Source organism: Zootermopsis nevadensis, unplaced genomic scaffold (assembly GCF_977971745.1).
Source record: "Zootermopsis nevadensis isolate Lab colony 2312 unplaced genomic scaffold, Znev_1.0 Znev_ptg000001l, whole genome shotgun sequence".
NCBI lineage: Eukaryota > Metazoa > Arthropoda > Insecta > Blattodea > Termopsidae > Zootermopsis > Zootermopsis nevadensis.
Window position 1 is genome coordinate 18,106,815 of NW_028259133.1, and position 21,681 is coordinate 18,128,495.

General features: G+C 37.9%; 2 protein-coding genes across 3 annotated transcripts in view; one reads left to right on the forward strand and one right to left on the reverse strand.

Annotated features, from left to right (window-relative positions):
• The window catches only part of LOC110830529 (uncharacterized), a 30,980-nt gene extending 11,581 nt beyond the window's left edge, over positions 1–19,399 (reverse strand). The window contains exon 1 of the mRNA XM_022065565.2: positions 19,260–19,399. The gene's annotated coding sequence lies outside the window, so the exon portion shown is untranslated. The remainder of the gene's footprint in view (positions 1–19,259) is intronic.
• Positions 927–20,448, forward strand: LOC147875241 (uncharacterized). Of its 2 annotated transcripts, none has more exons than XM_087345262.1 (2): positions 927–1,037; positions 19,295–20,448. In XM_087345262.1, exons 1-2 carry the CDS (start codon positions 1,014–1,016, stop codon positions 19,649–19,651), a joined length of 381 nt encoding a protein of 126 aa, XP_087201388.1. In that variant the 5' UTR covers positions 927–1,013; the 3' UTR covers positions 19,652–20,448. The 2 variants fall into 2 exon arrangements, with proteins under 2 accessions (XP_087201388.1, XP_087201382.1); XM_087345256.1 differs by lacking the exon at positions 927–1,037 and adding an exon at positions 4,329–6,594.
• The last annotated feature ends 1,233 nt before the right edge of the window (positions 20,449–21,681 follow it).

The following is a 21,681-nucleotide window of genomic DNA, read 5'->3' on the forward strand; positions in this document are numbered from 1 at the left end:
ACGTCCGCGTTAAGATTTCACCTGCCACACACGTTTCCCACGCAATTTGCAACCTTGAATACTTCAGCTCCAAGCAACAATGTCACATGTACTCTGAAAATTCATCATCCTTCGAAGATTTTTTATTTTAATTTATGATAAGCTGTACCAATTATTGGTGGAAAAAACCCGGAAATAAGGCTTCATGAATAAGGATGGATGTGTGTAGAAAGGGGCGTGTGTTCATTTTAAAGTGCTACCACCGCAATTTGTCAGAAAGAAAACCAGAAAAATTATTTCGCTAAGTCCGATGTTAGGCCGGTATCCGAATCTCACGCTGTACCGTCCCATTTACACAAACACGAAAGATAAATTTATTTTAAAATGTAGGATATTTTACAGGTCTATGAATATGCGATCCACGAATATAAAGTCACACACATAAATTAAACGTTCACCGCTCCCGTACAAGCTCTGGAATTCAGCTTTCACTTCCGTCTTAGGGTGTTTAACCCTTTAAAGGCGAAGTCCGCCTACACAAGTTAAAATTATGGGTTTGGGTGTTTGTTCGATTATAGTTCGAGAACGGTTTTATCTACTTACATCAAACTTGGCATGCTTATTTCTTGAGTCCAGAAGATCATATATGGGACAAAACTCCGGAAAATGTGTCCTGAGTTCGACTCCATTTGAGGGCGTTCCCCGTAGCTCAGAAACTAATCACGATTGAAGAATTTCGCCTTAACCAAAGTGCAGAGCGTCGCGACGCCGACTCCGAAACGCAAATAAACGTAACAGAAATCTCATAATGCTATGTGCAACGGTTGTAACATGCCGACGCTGAGCGTCGCTACGCCAATCGTTGCGACTGCTATATTTAGCAGAGACAATCCAGGGATGCCATCGGACATGAGGTTGGAAGACTGACACCACATCTCAAGGCCAACAGCGGAAAAATCACCACATTTCGAGTAGAGGTGCCTTGGGATGCCAGTCGACACAAAATTAGGAAACGCCAAGCGTCGTTACGCCTAATGCTGAGACGCCGACTTCGAAATGTAAGTTAAACCAACAGAAGAAAAAGAAGTCTCAAATATTTAGCTAGAACGAAGGATTAATACTAATGTCACACAGCACAATTAATTTCCAGTCTATGGAATGAACATGATTCTGTTACTTTAATTTTCAATTACGCTATTGATCCTTCTGTTTTGTTTCGTCCGAATGGTGGAGGTATGTCTAATCGTTTCCCTTCTGAGTAAGAAATTAGTTTTCTGCAAAAATGTTATCTTAGGCTAGGATTGGAGGAACTCGTGGCTTCTGAGTTGAAGCGTCATGTAGTCTGTCTAGCAGAGGAAATCATCGCCAGATGATTGAGGTTGCAAGGACCTCTGAAACGTCGGTAAACTTCTATCAGACTACACGGCTCTAAGACCCAGAAGACAACCATCTTCGTTATCTTAAGCTGTTTCGAACATATCTTGACAGGCAGGCCTGATATACAGTACCATGAACTTAAATAATAAATACACTACACAATTAGTAAGAAAGCTTTCTAGAATATAACAAAAGCCAGTTTCATTATGAATATAATTTGCTTTCGGTGGTTTGGGGAAAGCTAAAGGTCAAAGCCAGTGTTGAGTTTTGTCAGGAAATTAAGGGTGTAGGCAGTACCAAATCACTAGTCGCCTGCGACTTCCGAGGATCCAGTCACATCAGAACCCTGAAGATGGGGACAGAGTTTGTTCCCGAAACGTCGGTTTACTACGGTAACCATTTAACGCGGCTGATTGCCCGAGAATATTTTATTCATTGTACTCGCCGCGAAAGTCTCAAATCCTATATCAAATTACAATACGTACCTTTGAATCTATATATTTTTTTCTAATAGTGTATTTGTAGAATTTGAAACACACTTCAGATTACAGATACGGGTACGAACGAACTTTGAAGAAGCAACACAAACTTTCGAAGCCAAAGCTCGTTTAAATAACATTTAACAATTTAGTCCGCACCGCAAAGAAAACACATCACTTCAACATTACAAAGATCAACCGGTTAACGCTGTATAAGGGAATAATCGTTGTTTATTCTGAGATTCATACGTAACCTATAAACACAAAATGTAGAGTTACTGATTGTTAAAGCAGGTGGTTCAAATAGCTACCACTGGGCTTCCAAGGGTTAAACGCAGAAACTACGGGAACGTCGTATAAAAATGATGAACCGGTAATACAACATCTAATATTACCCATATTATAATAGGCGATGGCCTTATAAAGAACCATCCTTTCCGGCAGGTGCAGCGTGGTGGTGAGGAATAACAGAGCGACCACATCACAGCAAATACAAAACCTTACTCCTTGCAACCATTGCTTAAAATTGTTTCTGTGAGAGTCACTAAAATGAGAATTCATTATCGTAACAGCGGAGTCTGTTTAATAAAGATAAGTTACAGAATCAAAGCAAATGAAGCTGAGTGATCTGGCTAAATTATGTAAATGTTGGCCTTCTGGGCTGATGCGCCGTACAGTCTTTCGATATGTACAAACTTTTCGGAGGGATATATTTCTCCCATCTTCAGGGCTAATAAAATCAACATTACCGTGAAACCGGAAATCATACATGTGAAATGAGTTTATAAAAGCGCAGAGCCTCACTCTAGAATAAAAAGTTACTTTACGTAATTATATTGCGTGAGTGCGTGTGTATGTGTGAGATAAACAACATTACATTGCTTATTACTATCGCATATTCCACACAAAACTCCTGGGTCTAACATTAAGTGGTCTCTGAGTCGCTTCCACCACAGAAGTTTGTATAAGCGCTAGGTTGGTAGGCCTGTTTCTGATGAGAGGAATTTAAAATGCATCCAGTGGCTTAAAATTTGACACGTAATGTTCAGTGACTAAAATAAAACGAAAAAAAAAATTCCATAGCAATAAAATAGTAATTTTCCAACTGCAGTAAAATGAACATAATACGTATAGCACTACCCACAACTTCCGGAATATGAATCAGCCGGAGACAGCTGCCCATACAACATCGTATGCAGCGGATTGCCACAATTTTCATAGCCCTATTGCTTCAGAAATATTTATTGTGTAAAAGATCGTTTGGTGGCCTGAAGCAGTGCTAGTCACTCACGAAACGTCTTTTTCCTTCCAATGCCGAGAACCCACGCACAAGCCCAGAGGAACCCAATGACCCCAGACCTTTCTACGATCACGTTCTTGAACCGTTCAGTTCCTACAACAGCTAAGTCGCAGACGCCCTTTGTCTCTCACTGTGAAGAAAATTGAACGAAATGAAGTTACATCACCAGTGTAGTCAAACAACCCTCACAGACACGTTCTCAAAATGACCCCAGCTTAACCAGTTCTATTTGGCGTACAGACACAAACAGAAATTAAAGATCTGGGAAGTCGCTTCGACACTAATGTTTCTGTCTTCCACTCCGCTTTTCAGAAACGTAAAGATTAAAATGTTCTGGTCTCTCATATTATTATTATTATTATTTAGTGTTCTGTCTGACGACAGGTCCATATGAACAGGATCCTTCCATCCTTTTCTCGGACTGGGACCTGTTCATATACGTTCTTGGCAGATGATCCAGAAGTGGTTTGCCATTACCTTCTTCTGTGTGTGAATGGAATAATTGTTGGGATGCCACGGAGAAACCGGGGAAGCCCCCGGAGGAAAACTCGGTGTTGCCTAGACCACGGCCTTGCCCAACACAAGTTATAAATTCGGTCACCGCCGGGAATCGAACCCGAGACCCCAGGATTATAAGCGTTCTAACCACTAGATCACCGTGGCGTGTTGGTCTCTCATATTAAGGGAAAAATATAAACTAAAGGTTTGAGGTTTTCATGAGAGTCGGAGTCGAGATTACGATTTTCTTGGTCGTAACACCGTGTAATGTTTCAGTTTTTGATAACAATAATGGGGCGGAGCACACGACACGAACGAGGGGATGTTATGAAACAGAGAAGCAGATTGCGTACAGGATTCATCTGGCTCTGGATAGGCTGTTGAACGAACCAGAAGCTACATTTATTTTTAATTCATATTCTGATCATATGAGTTGTGCAGTCTACAGTCAGGAAAAAAAAAGTCTGTCCTGGAAGTCAGAAAAAAATATAATTTGAAGTATGAAAATACAGAGAAACTAATATGATCTGCTACGTTTTCCCACATCCAGGTAAGGAAGTGTGGAGTTGTCATGGTTTCAAATGTGAGGGGACCCTCAAGGGTCCAAGTTTCCCAGATCTTTTGACAGCCCATCATAACAATTTACCTGTCTCCTACCCAGTCCCCTCCTTTCTGTCTTTCAGTCCGAAAACCGATCCCAGTACAACAGCAAAGGCAAGAAGGAGGGAGTACAGGCTTGTGTGATGCAGCGAGGTCTACCTGGCTATCCACTTCCACCCACTACACACACACACACTCCTGCTCTCAGGTTGTCAACACCCAGTTCTACACAACGCTCATTTGCCAGCCATCCGCTCTGCACAGGAAGTGTTCCAAAGAACGACACGCGGTGTTCATGTGCTTAGAATCGTTATTTAATTTACACAGACAGCGACAACGTTTTTATTCCAGTGATTGAGATTTCGACAACAAAATTAATTTTAAACTTGTTATTAGAATGAAGTGTAGTTTATCGTAAGTACCTATCTAAGAAGATACCAAGATTATTAAATTACTCAGTGTTCATTTGTTACTGACTACTTAATAATAATCTGTGCTTATCAACTATGACTGTTATCTGTGATGTAATTTTGGTCACCATAAAATAATTCTACAGAAATCAACTACATAAAATATTAAGAGTGAGTCTCTGATCGTACAAGTGATGATATCAGACAAGCATGACCTCAATTCGTCATGTCTAACCAGAATAATGCAGACCATAAGAAATCAGAACTGTGTATAAGAGTAATATCATAATAATAAGACTTAAATATGTTGCACTATTGACAATTGCTATTCAACTAACGTATATTCATTATATGCACAATGTATCGTGATGTGTGTGCTGATAATGGATGATGAATAATTCGTGCAGACATAACGCGTAGGTGTTATAACAATCACCAAGGTCTATTGCCAATCTCGTGTTCCGTCAAATCATGCTTGTATCTGCTACAAAGATGCTGACAATCATAACTTGATTACAGAACTATGAAATATAAATCCAAAGTACTGCCTCTGTGAGATGTATCAGATTTCAAATTTCACTCGCCAAAAATTAATTTCATATACAAAGTGGGAAATTAAAACGATGTTCTTCAAGGTCAGTGAAGTTATATTCAATGCATCCTTCAGTTTGAGTGACAAGATATATCGTAATATATCAGAATAACAAGCATGAACTCAGTGAAGGTTTCAAATGAAGAGTCATCTAATAACCACATTTTTTCTGACTACATTTTCAGTACGAGACTAAACTTTGTTTGTGGCATTCAGCTGAGTGAGCGGTGCATTAACAAGTGCTGATGGACTACGTTTGTGTTTGTGACGTTAGCAAAGGTAACACAGCAACGTCGCCCTTGGTTTTGCAGTGAATTATTCTGTGGGAGGTCAAACATTATCATGGTCATGAATGCACTCGTATTTGTAATGAAACGTTTTTGTTAACAGACTCTTATACACAAAGACCGAATGTGCTGCTGGTTACATTGCGAAATTATAGCGTGAAATTATATCTTAACTTCATCAAATAATTTTTAACAAATTTCGGTGAAATTATATCCAGTGACTCACAACCACGCCCATTAGAACTGTTTTGTTATAAACCATAAAAGAAAACATTAAATATATTCTGTAATACAGTTTGCAATTAAGGTGGAAAAAAACTTCAATCACGGAGGCCTTAAATGCTGGGTAATATAATATTCTTTAAAACTACGCGCGCATGTGACTATAAAAGAAAATGCTAAAGTATTTGAAACTGAATCCTTGAAGATTTACGTATTTAATAACGGCTTGGAACTCAACATGAAATTACGCTGCATTTCTGTTTTTATTCCATTTCTTGATTATCATCGAAAATATTATGATTAAAACTTTAATAAGCTTCAAGATTACTTTAATTCTACTGTTTGGGGGGCAAATATGTCTTACATCTGGTTTGGACTAACGTAGGAGAGCAATTTTTGAATAATCGTATAATAAGGGTACAGATTTTATCTTATATTTTTACAAAAAAAAATGCTTAAAATCTCAATTATTAATGACTTGAGTCATATGTACTGTGTGATAAACAAATACGCTGTTTAAGAACGGATTACATTCTCCGAGAAGGTGATTAAAAAATAAACTCTAATCATCCACCTGTAAGTTACTTTGCTAAAGTTGTCTTCTTACAAAGAAGTGCACCGTAAACTTTGAACACTGGCTGCAGGGCGTGTGCCAGAGCTGAATATTTGCTTTCAAGTGTGGACAATAGAACATGCATCGTGGAGATTCGATTGAATCTGCTTACTGAAGGCGCATCGTAGGCCAGAACAGCTGTGTCAAAGAAGAAAAGACATGTCCCCTGGGCCCAATGGGATCTTCAGATGGGCATCTACTGCCCTCCTCCTCGTCATCTGTACTTTACTGCTCCAGGTACTTGAATTACATGACATGATAACTAATATTATTCTTCGTCTGTTCTTTGTATTGTGTCGCATTCTTGTCTTTCCCAGAAAACTGTGCTATTAACTTCTATCTCTTAGACTTTCTGTGTTCATTTTGTGATCACGCAACAGTTTGGCATTTAAAACCAAAGTACTGTTTTCTTATTACGCAACAACTGTGCCAGATTCAAAGCCAGCTGCGAGGCAGTCCTCGAGGATAGACATATTGGTCTTGCAAAAAAATCTTGACTAAATCCTGAGGGATTTGACACTCTGAATAACACAAGGCGTGATAATTTTATTCGAATATAATGTCGATGTAATAATAATCTTTTCTAAGACAATCTACAAAACTAATAAAGAAATTAATCTATTTGTTGCGAAACAAATTGTGGGGTTGTGTCTAAAATTACTGTCGATTACTAATTACTATTAATAAATAAAATGACGCGAGGCTAGCTCATGAAATTTTAATTTTTTTATTGGCAGTCACCGGAAATTTCATCCCTGCCTTCAAACGCTTCAGATAATAAAAAAATTAAATTATCTGTAGCCATGATCACTGATTATACAGTTCTTTAATATTTATTCATTTACTATTAACATCTTTTGTGGATATTACGTCCATTTTAAAATAATGTTTAGAATTTAAAATATTTAACCTCCTTTTCTTAAAGTAGATGGTCACTTATTCAGGGGTTTTCAACTTTCTCCACGCCTGGAGCAACAACTGACTTTTCTTATCGACTTGCAGGAATAAATGACTACAATTTATTCAAACTCCAAGGCAGTTTGTTATAAATGCTACTAAATTAAGCCTACTAATAAAACATGGTCACATATTTTGTCAAAAAATACTCATTAACGAGATGTTTCACTTTCCTACTGTTTCATTAATCTTTCAATATAACTTTTGAAAGCTGTTAGGACGTGATTTACGAATGCTAGAAATATACATGACCTTAGTGAGTTAATGAACTTTCCTTTCCTACGTAGAGCAAAACAGATTTGCATTGTAACTAAGCGAAGTAAAAAAAGAAAGGAAAAGGAAAATGTGGCTTAATGCACAACGAACAATGGCCTTGAATGCAATCTTCAGTAAATCTGCTCACCTGCATACTTATTTTAATTTCACGTTTCGTCTGTTGTCTGTCGGAAAGTGCATTAACTTGACTGAGGAGTCGTGCGGGGAGAGCTGTTCTGTTAACTTGTAAGCGAAATGTAAATTCAGCTGAACAAGCAAAGTTGCTCGCTTATTTTGCACTACGAGAGTGTGACTTTCATCTTTTATAACGCATTGTTAGCTGACGCGACTTGCATATGTATCGTTCACACCTTAATTATCGTAAATTATAACTTAACAAAAGATATTTGTTACGAACATGTCTTCTAAGATGCTGCGTAGAAGTTTACAAAAAAATGTCGAGGTACTTACTGCCTCCATCAGCAGTTCGATCATGGCAACATTTTAATATTATCCCATAAATCCCAAAATATCTTCAACAGCAAATAATCACCATATCTTGATATCGGTAATGACAACACACATATATAAATATTATCCTATAAGGACCAAATTTTCTTAACAGCAGCAAATGATAATCAACAAACCAGAAAACTAACCACAGTTGATTATATAAATACATTACTGTGTATCTCTTCAATCAATGGTACATTATCCATTTAAATATGTGACATTTAAAGACTGACTCATTCTTAACATTTGTCCTCGAGGAATTAAGTCTTCTCGGGTGACAGCCGTGAAGGTATGAATGGGATTCCGTAGGGACACGTTTGATTCCCAGAAAAGCCTTTAATGTATTATGTCGCCGTCTTATATTTATTCTTGGAATAAATATAAACGTTCCATGACTTTAGGAGGAAACTACACAGCACGTTCTACCGGAATATAATTTCTTTAGTCGAAAACAGCTCGCACTGTTCATCTCCACCCTTTTTTGAAACATCGCCATAGGAAACTGACAAGGATCCGCTTCAGAGATTTCACGGATTGGGTGGCGAACGCAATTTTGCAACTCGTTCTGCTACTCAAATAGAAAAGGACAACATTTTAATGTTAATGCTTGTTAGTTTTGACACTTCTACAAGCACTGTTCTTTAACAAAAACTTCATTCAGTTTAAATAGCCTTTTTTGTGATAATGATACAACACCCTTCCCAAATATCTTTTGTCAATTTGTTCGGTCTTTTTTGTAACGAGTAATTCTCATTCCGTCTCTTTCTGTCTTCAACAAAAGCATTAATTTAGCTACAGAACGATTCCACTTTTTTTCATTCCACTATTATGATAGTAATAATAATTGGATAGATAGTGGACACCACAGAATGTTCGTCCTTCATGCCTTCCTGGTTTCCACTTCCTCTGCTTATATTTTCTAAAAAAAAAAATCTCTCCGCCTGCACAATCCCCCTTCACTGGTAACTCTGGACACCATACATATGCATAGTGTATAACTTCCAGCGCCGTTTACCGTAGTAATCTGACGTTTCGGGAACAAACTCTGTCAACATCTTCAGAGTTCTGATGTGACTGGATCCTCGGAGTCACAATAGAACCCTGAAGATGGGGAAAGAGTTTGTTACCGAAACGTCGGTTTACTACGGTAACCATTTAACGCGACTGTTTGACCGAGAAGATTTTATTGATTGTAATCGCCGCGAAAGTCTTAAATCCTATATCAACCCATATTATTCTTTTGATCTGAGAGACAAAAGTGAATTGCATCTTCACATTTTAATCCTTCAAGCGAATTAATCGTGTTCCTTTCAACAACAGGAAATATGCCAACAGAATACGATTTCATTAAATATAAACCATCACGTAAAGAGCCAATCAATCTACCGAATACTGCGTTATAAGAATTAATTACTAACAGAACTGAAGGACTGTTGACATTCCTGATAGTACGCCCATAATTATCAATGACAACAATTCGTACCTGTTCCAAAACCAGAAAATTCGATGTCCATACGATCATGACTTGTGTTTGTTCACACGGCACACCCTCTCGTGAACCGGAAATATCGAAGATACGAACACTTGCCACACTCCCATAAATAGCATTCGCTGGTTAAATTTATGTGCGATAGGAATAAAGTGGACCGGATGATCGTTTCCGGATGATCATACTTCCCAACTGCGTTCCATGCAGTTTCTCCTACCTCTGTGGTCTTCATGTTTATTCATCGCAGTAACGAAACTATAGTCCCAAACCTAACAGAACCACAGATATTAATTTACAAATTATCATAACGTATGGGGCAGGAGAGTTAAGCTTAATTAAGCACCAGAGTCAACTTTATAACGTATTTTGTTACGCAATCGTGAGACCAAAAATGTTTCAGATGAAAGTTATTCGCAATGGGAAATTCTTTCTACTATTCCTTCGAGATCTTTAATTTCCCAGTCTAAATAACTAAAGATTAAAATATATAAAACTACGTTCCCTGACGATGGAGGACACAAACGTCTCTTCTGTAAACTCCTACCAAACTACAAGGCGCTACAACCCAGAAGACAGCCATCTTCCTAAAAATATAAACAGAGCTTTGATGTACGAGTATTGAAAAGCTTTATGGAGTGTTTGTGGAGGTAGAGGATTGGATGTGAAAGGCAGACTAGGAGAAGTCTACGACAGGTGGCAATGGAGTCCTCCAGCGACGCAATAACCAAGGGAAGGCAGCTGGTAGCCATGGAATATAGGGCTGTTTCTAGGTAATACAGTGCCCCCCCCCCTCCCTCACCTGTACACTGTGTAGCCAAAACGTACACAGGCTTGGGAGCCCCCTAAGGCAGTATCAGATTCAGGTAGCAAGGAAAGGATTCATCAGCATTGTTATAAAGGCACAGAAATTAATTTTAACAACACTAATTAGAACGTTTCTTTTTAATATATGAGTCAGTATTACAGGAAATTCAATTACCAACTTCCTGAGCATCTGGCACAGTGAGAAGTCCTTGTAGGATCGATGATTATACAAGAGTATGGCTCTTTTAGCATTTCTGTTTCTCAAATTTGTAAAGTAAATTGGATGAATGACTTGAGTTTTGATTTGTGTCATTATAGCATGAATTTCGCACATATCAAGATGGTCGGGAAGCTTACAGTGGCTCTGATGGTCAAGAAACTCGCGCCGTTTATCGAACCAAATTGTTCATTAGCTTATTCACAACAGCCAGCCACAGGATCCTGTCCATAATTAGTTCACTACAGTCCAGACTTCCACATTCTACTTCTTACAGACCTATTTTAATATTAGCATCTCATAGTTTCCAATTCTCTCACATCTACATTCTAAATACTTAGACGCAAGTAGAAGGATAATATTAAAGTGGATATTAGAGAAATACGATTGGCTGTTAAGGACTGGATTAATCTGGCTCGGGATACGGACCGGTTGCGGTCTCTTCTGAACACAGTAACGAAACACAGAGTTTAATAGAAGGCGTAATTTCGAGAGCTAGTTTTAGTACGAGACTTAAAAGTGCATGACAGCACATTTTTAAGCATGACATGTATGGGCTACGTGGAAATTATGAATGGTTACAAAGATTTTCTTTCGTCATAAGAACAATTAGAAAGATTTGTTTCAGAAAATGCCATTACTCACGACGAGGAGTCTGCATTTACAGCATTTAACATTAGACACCGCGACTCGCAATACTTAGCAGAAACGTGTCTGCAAACAACGCTGCTAATTGCAGCAGTCTGATAATTACCTGAGAACTTTACTTTAACCATGGCCTGATGATACTTTTATCGACATACATTGCACTTTGTCTAACATTTTCTAACAAAAAAACTCCCACTTCCACATCCTGTGCGCATTGCGCATTATATTTGCACAAACACTTAACAGTAAAAATAAACAAAGAAGCCTGCATCTGCGGTAGTTTAAACCCATTTCTTGTACAGTTTGCCACATGTAGGTACAGCACAGAACACGCTCTCTGTTTACTACTTACAATTTAAACAAGGAATTTCGATTAAAATATTGTTTAATTGTAGAAGACTTGGTAGTAACAGGAGAAAAGATGCAAAGCTAAAAAAATATAGGAGTTTCTTCAAACGTTTACATGGTCACGTGGGCGACTTTTGATGTCTTACATGTTTCGGGCTGATTAGCCCATCCTCAGGTGCTCCTTTCTCATTTTTCACGCACTACTACACTGTTGAATATGTTGGGCACTGGCCCCCCTTTGCATTTTAATTACAACAATAATTTAGACTACAGATTAAATCCTTTAAAGCAGTGTGGTAACTATATATACCACCTGATTTAACATTCAGTATTTTTTCCCACAATGTAACCTACTCATGAGTTTCATGTGATTCTCAGAACAAATAGCAATTGTCTCCTTAAATGATATTAAACAATTGACGTTTGTGTTCTCTTTTAGGCAGAACTGATTGTATCAATAATAAGTACTGGTGGCTTGGTTGGTATATCATTAGCTGTTAAGGGATTTTAGTCCTTAAGGTATTTATGTATGTGTGTTATAATCGTTGTCACGGCAATGCTGTTAAAGTATTTTGGATCTTACGGATAATATTTATGACTTAGCGTGTTTACTACTTTAGATTTTCATTCTTAACGACGAATTTAATAGATCTATAAATTTATTAAAGATGTCCTCCGGCTTCAGAGCGTTAATTGAAATCCAAGTTGTCGGGAATTTGGAATGGTCTGGATTTTAGTTGTTAGCGTATCACTCGAGAATTTCCGATCTTACACGTGACACTGTAGAGATATTTGCGATGTTTTGTTTAATATTCCCCATGCCTGTACACATATTTAACGAGTGTTTTCCGATCAGTTATTTTATTATAATTATCAGTGCACCATTAGCCCTTGAGATAAACCATCGCATTTGCTGAAGCAGACAAACGCCCACAATCGTCTAGGATTTTCAATTAACTTTCACAGAAATAAACAAGACGTCAAATTTCCGCACAGTGCATACATGACAAGATTCTACGTCAATGTGACGTCAACAACCCGTGTTAATATAATGCTAAAATATTCAGGCCATGTTTTTATTGTCCGGTGTTATAATAAGCACTGTTTCGTAAAGACAATAAAATATTAACAGTCATTAAGGGCACATAATTAGCTATTACTTATTTGCATCCAGAGTTATGTTAGAAATTTGAGAATAAAGAACCGTTGTTTTAAACGCCAGCATTTCTATATACAGATTAGAATTACTGTTACAGAAACAACAAAGGTAGACCGGACAGAACGAATGAGTATGGAGACGAGAATCAGTAGATAAGATTATTAACATCCACACGTTTCTTCTCCATTCTTCATATCATGATTGCAGTTTCCTATGTAGACAGACGAAATATGGGCATATAATGAGAAGGGGGAAATACAATACCTGTTATGTGCTACAGGAAATTCAACAGAAAAAATGACCTGGGTCAACTGAATCCTGTATTGTGGGAATTCGCCCTTTCACGGTGGTCTCAAGGTCTCGTGTTCGGGGAAGTTCCGCGGATCGAACTCGAGCGTATGGACATTATCGAATCATCTATACTGAAGTAATTTTTTGAACATATAATTTGTACTTTTCACCAAATTTTTGTTTCAGTTAATTTTTTATTTTAATTGAAATTTTGTTTGGGGTTTCTTTTCATTTAGTTAGTGGGGGTCTTCGTATGATTCACAGAACAAACACCGATTATTTCACCCAAAACAGCATTAACCAGTTTAATATTTTTTTAATATTTTAATATTTTCCGTCAAATCACAATTTTAATAAGATAATAAAATATAAAATATTTAAAATATCATTTCACGTTCCTCATCGAATGATCGATTTACAAATTGGAACGTTGAGACGTAAATCGATCATTCGATGAGAAACGTGAAATGATATTTTAAATATTTTATATTTTATTATCTTATTAAAATTGTGATTTGACGGAAAATATTAAAATATTAACCTAATTCACAATATGACGCAAATATACTACCTTATTAACAAGTTTATCTTTTCGATGTTGAAGTGTTTTCTTTGAGGTACGGAGTGAATTCTTAAATCTTATTAGAATGAACTTCGTTCTTCAAAGGGTTAATGAGGCAGTCCAAACGTCTAAATGGAACATAACATAAGTGACAGCAAATGAATAGTAATTTTCTGACAGATAATCCACTTGTTTGTATTTTCCTCCTCGAAAGCCCAGTTTAATACCAGAGCTGTTGTGCGTCGTGTAACCCCGTAATTAGCTATATAACTGACACTGACGCTAACACGTCGTTCAACAACACGGAAATAGCCAATCTTCAAACCTACATTAATTTCATATGCAGTGGAACGATAATTTCAGCTTAAACACATGGCCTTTTTTGCCTTAAGAAGACAAAGGAGCCACAAACAGTAATTATTAAATTTTTTTACACTAGTAAAATAGCAAATGCTACTTGATGTAACTTCACTTACTACTTATCTCATCCTATTTCCTCTTATTTTTACGAAATCTCTTCTGCAAAAGTACTGTATTTCTTTGCTTACTTCCTTTGTTTCTTGGTGTGGTAACAACGATCACAAGGTATCAGTTAGAGAGACAGAGTTACTTTTCTTTAAAACACAAAAACAATAAATCACATTCTGCATCTTAAAAATCGGTTATCACTTCGTACTGATTTACAGAAAACACATCAAATGATCGAAGGAAATTTTGAAGGAAAAAGGAAGGTTTAAACATCACTGCGTGTTACAGTGTTAAAATTCAAAGTTTTTTTTTTCCAGTGATAACAGTTGTCATTCATATGGTGCAGCCAAGACAAAGCGTGCGAACATTAACCATTCCATTATGTTTGTAATTAACTATTATATAAGAGAGCAGCTGCCAAACGAAAACAGTTTAGTGACCAACTGGTCCAAAATGTGGAGGTAACTAACCACTTCCTGTGATTGGTATGTACGATAAAAGCCATAACTTCACGTCCCACGTCCCACAAAACAGCAGCTTTGTGCCCCACGGACGCAGGGTTGCTGAGACAACAAAAGTGCCTGGTTTGCTAAATCGGACATGAATAGTTGAAAATAATTAATTTACCTATTAATTTAGCATTCTGGATTATCACCATAATATTGTTACAAAGTTATGGGTTTCATCTCTAACCCAGCAGTCGGACATTCTCCGAGTAAAGTAAGGTAAAGTTTGTCTCACTATACGCCATGTAGGCGTTTGGGGTGAGTGGAGGTATAGCTCCTCTCTTCCTTGACCTCGGCACTAGATGGGGGTGAGTGGTCAGCATCACGCCCCGGCCGGCTTTACCCCCGGGAAAGGACCCCGGTACCCATTGTAGAGGAGGCTGGGTGGGCCCCAGAGCCGGTCTGGACGCAGAGGCTAGAGGAAAAAATCCTCTGCACCCGTCGGGGATCGAACCCCGATCATCCAGCCCGTAGATTCTCCGAGTAAGAGTAGTTAATTTCAGTTTATCAGAATATTGACAAGTTTTCTTGAACATTCCAATTACGAATAATATTCGGTACTAACAACATAAAACACAGCCCTTCTTGAGTAGCTGAGAATCGCTCAGTTAGTTAAACCCATTTACGAAAACCAAGCTCCATGACCATGTTCACGCATCCAGTCTATGTCCTTCCATCATATTTCCTTGATATCAATTTTAATTTTCTCCTTCCATTTACCCCTAGGTCTCACAAACGTGTCTTCCCTTCAGGTTTACGAATTAAAACAATGCGAATACATGAGCGTATATACAGTACCCTATCACAGCTTTCATGCATGCTATATGCCCCGTCCATCTCATCCTTCATGATTTGATCAGCCTAATATATGGTAAATCATGTATAATTAGGCTGTGTGGCAACGTTCCAGACAGACATACTGTCTCCATCGTCAGGGCTGAAATGAGGAGTGTCCTGTTTTTAAAAGCAGTAGTTATTTAACCTGAAATGTAATCACAGAAGGCAAAGCACTACGGAGTCACAGAAGAACACGGCGTATTTTTCTTCTCTGAACAAGCATAACAGAATTTTAGTTTCTTTCGACTCTCGGTGAAAAAATCGGAACTTAAAAAGATTATTTAATTATTTTACACAGAATGAAGTTCATTAGTGCTAGGAACCTCAGAACGTTTGAATAACAAGGCCGTCTAGTTATACAAACTCCCAGAGGTTCCCACAGTATTATAGGCAACACTCCCCTCCCCCCACATACACATGGAATTCAGCGAGAGTTCGTTATCAGCAAATGTAAAAAAGAAAAATTAGAGAGGGAACAAAGATAATTATGCTGATTAAGTTAGTATCTCACGTTACAGACTTATTCGTGAGGAGTGGGGACTATAATATTAATCACAGGTTGACAGAGAAGATGGATTCCCTTCCTTTAGCCCTTTGAAACCGAAGCTCGTCCTAAAAATATTTAAGAATTCAGTCCGTACCGCTAAGAAAACACAACGCTTCACCATTACGAAAATCAACTGGTTAATGGTGTTTAAGGATATAAACGCTGTTTACAGCAAGTATCATATTCAACCCATTATATAAATAATGCCAAATTACTGATTGTTTAAGCAGCTGGTACATATTCTTACCACTCAGCGTTAAAGTGTTAATACTCATTATAAAGTTGACAGCATGTACTGAAATGAAAATATGAATGTTTGCAGTATATTTCATATACAATTCGTCATTTTTCGAAGTTTCAAATTCCATTCCATTAGCTTAACTCATCATAATTATTTAGCTTTAAACAGCGACATAAATCTGTAATAGAAAATATTACGTATGTTTTGACTTTAAAATTTGTATACATTATTTATTCAAGGTTGTTTGACATGTTTTATGCATCCGAAAATCACTAAATCCAAGAAAATAACGTTTGATGATAAGGTTTGTGACAATGCTTAAGTCATTAAATTTAGCAAAGCGTTTGTATTAATTACATCTTATATTATGGCCATTTTTAGAGTATTTATATGCATTTATATTTGAGAGTACTTTTCTTTTAATTATATATTAGAGCGTAGAAACAATTACACGCCATCATAAGCCTGGAGGACAAAAAATATCTCATCAAATACACGCAGTTCCCGGTCGGGATCCGAACCAAGTCCTTCCTTCAGAACACAATTTAATATTATTACCACCACAGATTGTCCCGCAAGTTCAAATCAACAGGAGAACTTTCATTTGGCATACCATTTTGCCAAATATCCGAGTTTATCAAAGACGCCGGACTTTGGGACACTCTGTATATCTTCAAGGTGTCTTTGGTAAAGAAGGTTAGAACAGCACACGAACTCTAACCCCCGGTTACATGTCGCGACATTCGAAGTAGCAAGCAAGACAAAAAGTTGACTGAAGAGGCAAGTTTAAGGACAACATTAATTATCCCTCTGGTTTATACTCTCTTTGTAGTGAAGTTTATCTATTGTTCAAGTCTTATGGTGTGTGAGGAAGACAGCCTGACTTCTTATCTGATGCACTGGACTGGGTTTACGACCTATAAACTACCCTGACTCTCACATGCCCAGTGGCGTGCGGGGCATTACAGAGAGATTAAAAATAACACATTATTTTTAAGATTTCAGCATTGATATAATATAAACACAGTCAAGAAGACAGAAAGTTATTTTTATTTGATGTTGTATGTAGATGTTGTCTCTTGTGTTTGTAACAGAGTTAGAATTTTTAAATATCGTGTCTCGTGAATGAGAACTTTTTTTTTAAATAGCCTGAATACTTTATTAGACGAGGAATGTCTACAAAACTGCGTATGACTGATTATTTAGCACAGTTCTTTTGCAAATATATCCCCAAGGCATGGAAATTTTATCTAAGAATCTAAGTTATTGATAACAATAATGTCGCATTAAATTATAATTACAAGTTATGTTAATATTTCATACATGCCTTTAAATTTCATTAATAATGATTTTTGGCATTAATAAATTATATTTTAAATATTTTTATGGGTTTGGGGTCTGAAACACTTTTATTCAGATCGATAGAATAACATACTGGGAACAGTCCTGAAACAGCTGTCACAGAAGAGTATTCTGTGACCATTAAAATCACGAATCCCGGTTGAAGCCTATCTGGATGCAACGTGCATCTCACGGTGTCTTGTCCAAATTAACCTAGCTGCCATTCTGTCGCCCGTAGGCAGGTCGTAAGATACAGCAAGTTTCGGAACTGTGGTTCGCTGCTTCTCGCCTGCCATAGGAGTCAGCCAGCCGAGTGGCCGACCAACTGACTACACAGGTCGACAGATTTCTTAAAACATAAAAATCATTAACTGTTCGAACGTTTCAGTCTTCGGAAACGAGGGCTTACGAGAAGGTCTATATATATATATATATCTATATATGTGTTCCCCCCCCCCCCACGGTGCTCGATTACGCAACTCGCAATATAAAACCGCGGAAGAATGGAGGTATAGCTCCACGCATTCTTTTCATCACTAGTGGTCAGCGTTATGCTCCGGAATACTTTATCATCATGCGAGCCTCTGACTTTAATTGGGTTTTTTGCGTATTTTTTTCCACGGTTAAATTCAGCTTATCGATTTTTATTTTGGCTCAGTGAATGACGGATTTCCAACTGCATATGGCGTCGTCCCATGTGGGAGGTTTCTTAGTCTTTTTAAAGCTTGCATTTATGAGTAGTGAGAGACAAGCCCACTGCTTCTGCACAATTTCTACTCAATCCTGATTTGTCTGCTAGAGCCATCTAGTAGTGAGTCAGGAGAGGCTTAGGTGAGAAATGGCCGCTGAATTTTGCTTACGAAACATCTCGTTCCTGTTCGTAAGGTATATTTGTAGATTGAGCATAAGTAATTCTTTGTCATTTGGTATATGAAGAACATTCTTTTGACACCGAGAACGCCTTATGTAAAGCGCATTTCTGACGTCACTAATTGAAATAAATTGCCGACATTTGTAACAGAAAATTATACTCTGTCGATGTTTAAGAAAGATTTCGTGTGCCTGTAATGAATGTGGCTGAGCAGACAAATGCCGAACGACATGCGTGTGTAAAATATGGAGAGAGAAAAAAAGTTTGAATGTCAAGAAATGTCTCTATTGTATGGGTTATTTAATGATGAAAAATCAGTCACATGTTTGTAATGTTTATTTTCTTCTGTTGTTTTGTGACGCTGCATCCATCACTGTCATCTGTAGTATTATTAGGACTATAGCTCTAGTTCGTTTCTTGGTAAGCGAAATATCTTGTTGACTTTCGGGAAACCGGTGCGATACGTAAACAAAACAAGCTCTAGTCACAGGAAAAAATTTGTCCCATTTCACTTATTTACATTAAAATAACAACGGAACTAGTGTCCAAGATTTGTTGATCCCTCGAACCAGTGCTTAGTGCTGTCCGCCTCAAAACATCAATGTCCAACTGACTGTCATTTTCTCTGTTTGCGAGTGAATCAATCACCAGCCACTAAACCACAAAAGTCTACTGGTTATGCAATGAGACTGCCACAAAGCATGTAACTGCACAGCGCTACATACGCCAGTGTTGGGGCTTGCTACGTCACGCGCGGGCGGGGCTAGAGATCGTGAAATCCTGGCTCTAGTATAATACTTATCGATAGAGGTAAAGAATATATCGATAAAACTACAATGAGGTCTTACTGTTTTGTGATGTTCCCGTTGTCTTTTCTGTCCAGGAAGTGTGGGGTCGTCCCCGACTGCGCCACAGTCATAGAAAGATGCGATGCTCCAAGTGTCCGCCAGGTTGGGGCGTGTCCCAGCGGTGCACGGAGCAGACCGACACGGAGTGCAGTCCTTGTGGCGGAGGGACTTATTCGCCGCATCATTCTTACCACACGCCATGTTGGGTCTGCTCGCGCTGTGGCCCGGGGCTCTTTGAAGCCCACCCCTGTCAACCCGCGGGCGACACCATCTGTGATGACTGCCACCGAAGTGGCATCTCTCCCAACACGGATTTCTTGTCCAAATGCCGCCACAACGTGACAGAACGATTTCTCATTCGTGGCAGGCAAAGAGATCTGGATGCACGGTGAAACAGAAATTGCAATTAAATGATCAAGAACATGGAGAATGTGAGGACCTCAAATTCTTTCTACAGACCTACAGTGTGCGTAGCTACTAGGTGACTCAAGAAGCAACGCGAGGCTGATACCAGACTGTGAACTTAAAACCATCAGCTTCACTATTCGAATCTCAAATTTCTAATTATTCCCTTAGCTTTCACGTATGATGTCTTAAGACATGTTCGGGTTCAGATAAACGCTGATACATAAGCATGTAAGCTGGATTCGAACCAGCGGTCCCAATGTTAACGCGGTACTTTTGTAATCCACGCCTATTTTTAAATAATACTAGGCCTATGTAATGAAGAGATGGCACTGTTTTCCAGGACAGCAAACCTCACGCCTTGGTAGACCCATCTATAGGACAACATATATTGAAACTTCGAATTGGACATTTCTCATATTACTCAATGTAGTGTCATTACTTTATAGTACATCACTAATTCAGTTATCATAAGTAGCAATAGGATACCAGTAATCTAAACAGAATAATTATCATATATTTTTATTCTGCATGTCCAGGTTTGTGAAATTTAAGTTCAAAGTTGGGTGGAAATCGTGACCACAATTCAGAAGAGAATCCGCTATTTTGTAAATAACTTAACAACGTTTAAAACGTTGTACTGAGTATCGAAATAATTGTTAAAAAAGTAATGCATTCATTCTAGATGCAGCAGGTTTTATAGAAAGCTGTCTACTGTTTCTTATATGATCTCATAAGATTATGTTGTTTACAATTTGCATTAAAAACTGGAGTCGTCACAAAATGAATTATTTCCAGAACGTGAAATCCTCAAGATATTTTCACCTTCCAGGCACTAAAACCTAAGCCTCGAGTTTAACCCTGATGAAAAAGACGACAGTTCCTCCGGAATGTTAGTAATAACAATACCCAGCGCCACAATATAGAAGACACAATCGACCAACTGTTCGTATTAAGTTCCTATTATGGGTAATATTTAATAGCATTTAAAACTATTCTGTATTTATATTCATCGGCTTTACCAATAAGTTCACTGCGAAATAACCAACTCCATGAAGCTGAGTCATTCCTCAGAAGCTAATTTCCATTAATTTCCGCCTTTTATGGAACCCCACACACTCATATTTATTTAAAAACTGTATTTATAGTATTCTCCAATCTATGCCTAGGTCTCCCACAGTTTATTCTGTATGCGATTTCATTTCTCCCATGCATGCTACATGTTCCGCCCAGCTTATTTTCCCAGAAAGGTATAGCACAGCTAACAGCAAATCTATTTTATCCGCGGCAACGTATTTTGCTTATTTTCGTAAGATATTAGAAACAAAAATGAATTTCAATCACAAAACAGGCTCTCTTAAGTATATCGTGGTTTCCCTCAGTCTCGCGTTCAGTTGAAATCTCCATCGTGCAAATCTACTGAAATTCCGTACTTTTTTTCCAAAATATCTGAGCAATTTAATAGTTACTACCACACTGTATGTTCTTACTCGACGGTATACATTGTTTAAATGAATGAGTCAGCGCTGTTACATAAACAAACACTTTTGTTAATATAATCCGACATTAAATAATCTTTCCTCAAACAAAGCTTACCTGAGTAGTGTGCCTATAGACACGCGCAGTCCTCATACATTACGATATGACTAGACTACTCTCCTAATCCTTTAAGTAATGTTAGATTATCTCACGTTCTTCAGCAAAAGAGGACAACGTCCATTATGACAGCGATTCCTAGTTCAAGAACAATCTTCTACTACTTATTGGCATTTGGCAAAGTTATGAACGTGTAGATTTTACCAGAAAGAGAGAATGGTTGTATTACGTAACGTTTCAAAGGCAGCGATTTAGAACTTTCTGCAAAATCCAAAGCGTATGACCGTTAAGAACTAAAACACAGAAGGCTGTGTAAATTCTTCCTTCCTTGAAGTTAATGTTGCGTAAACTGGAATAAATGTTTACTTCTGTGTGACCTTGTCACTGTGTAAACTTAAAAACATTCGCCTTCTTAGAAGAC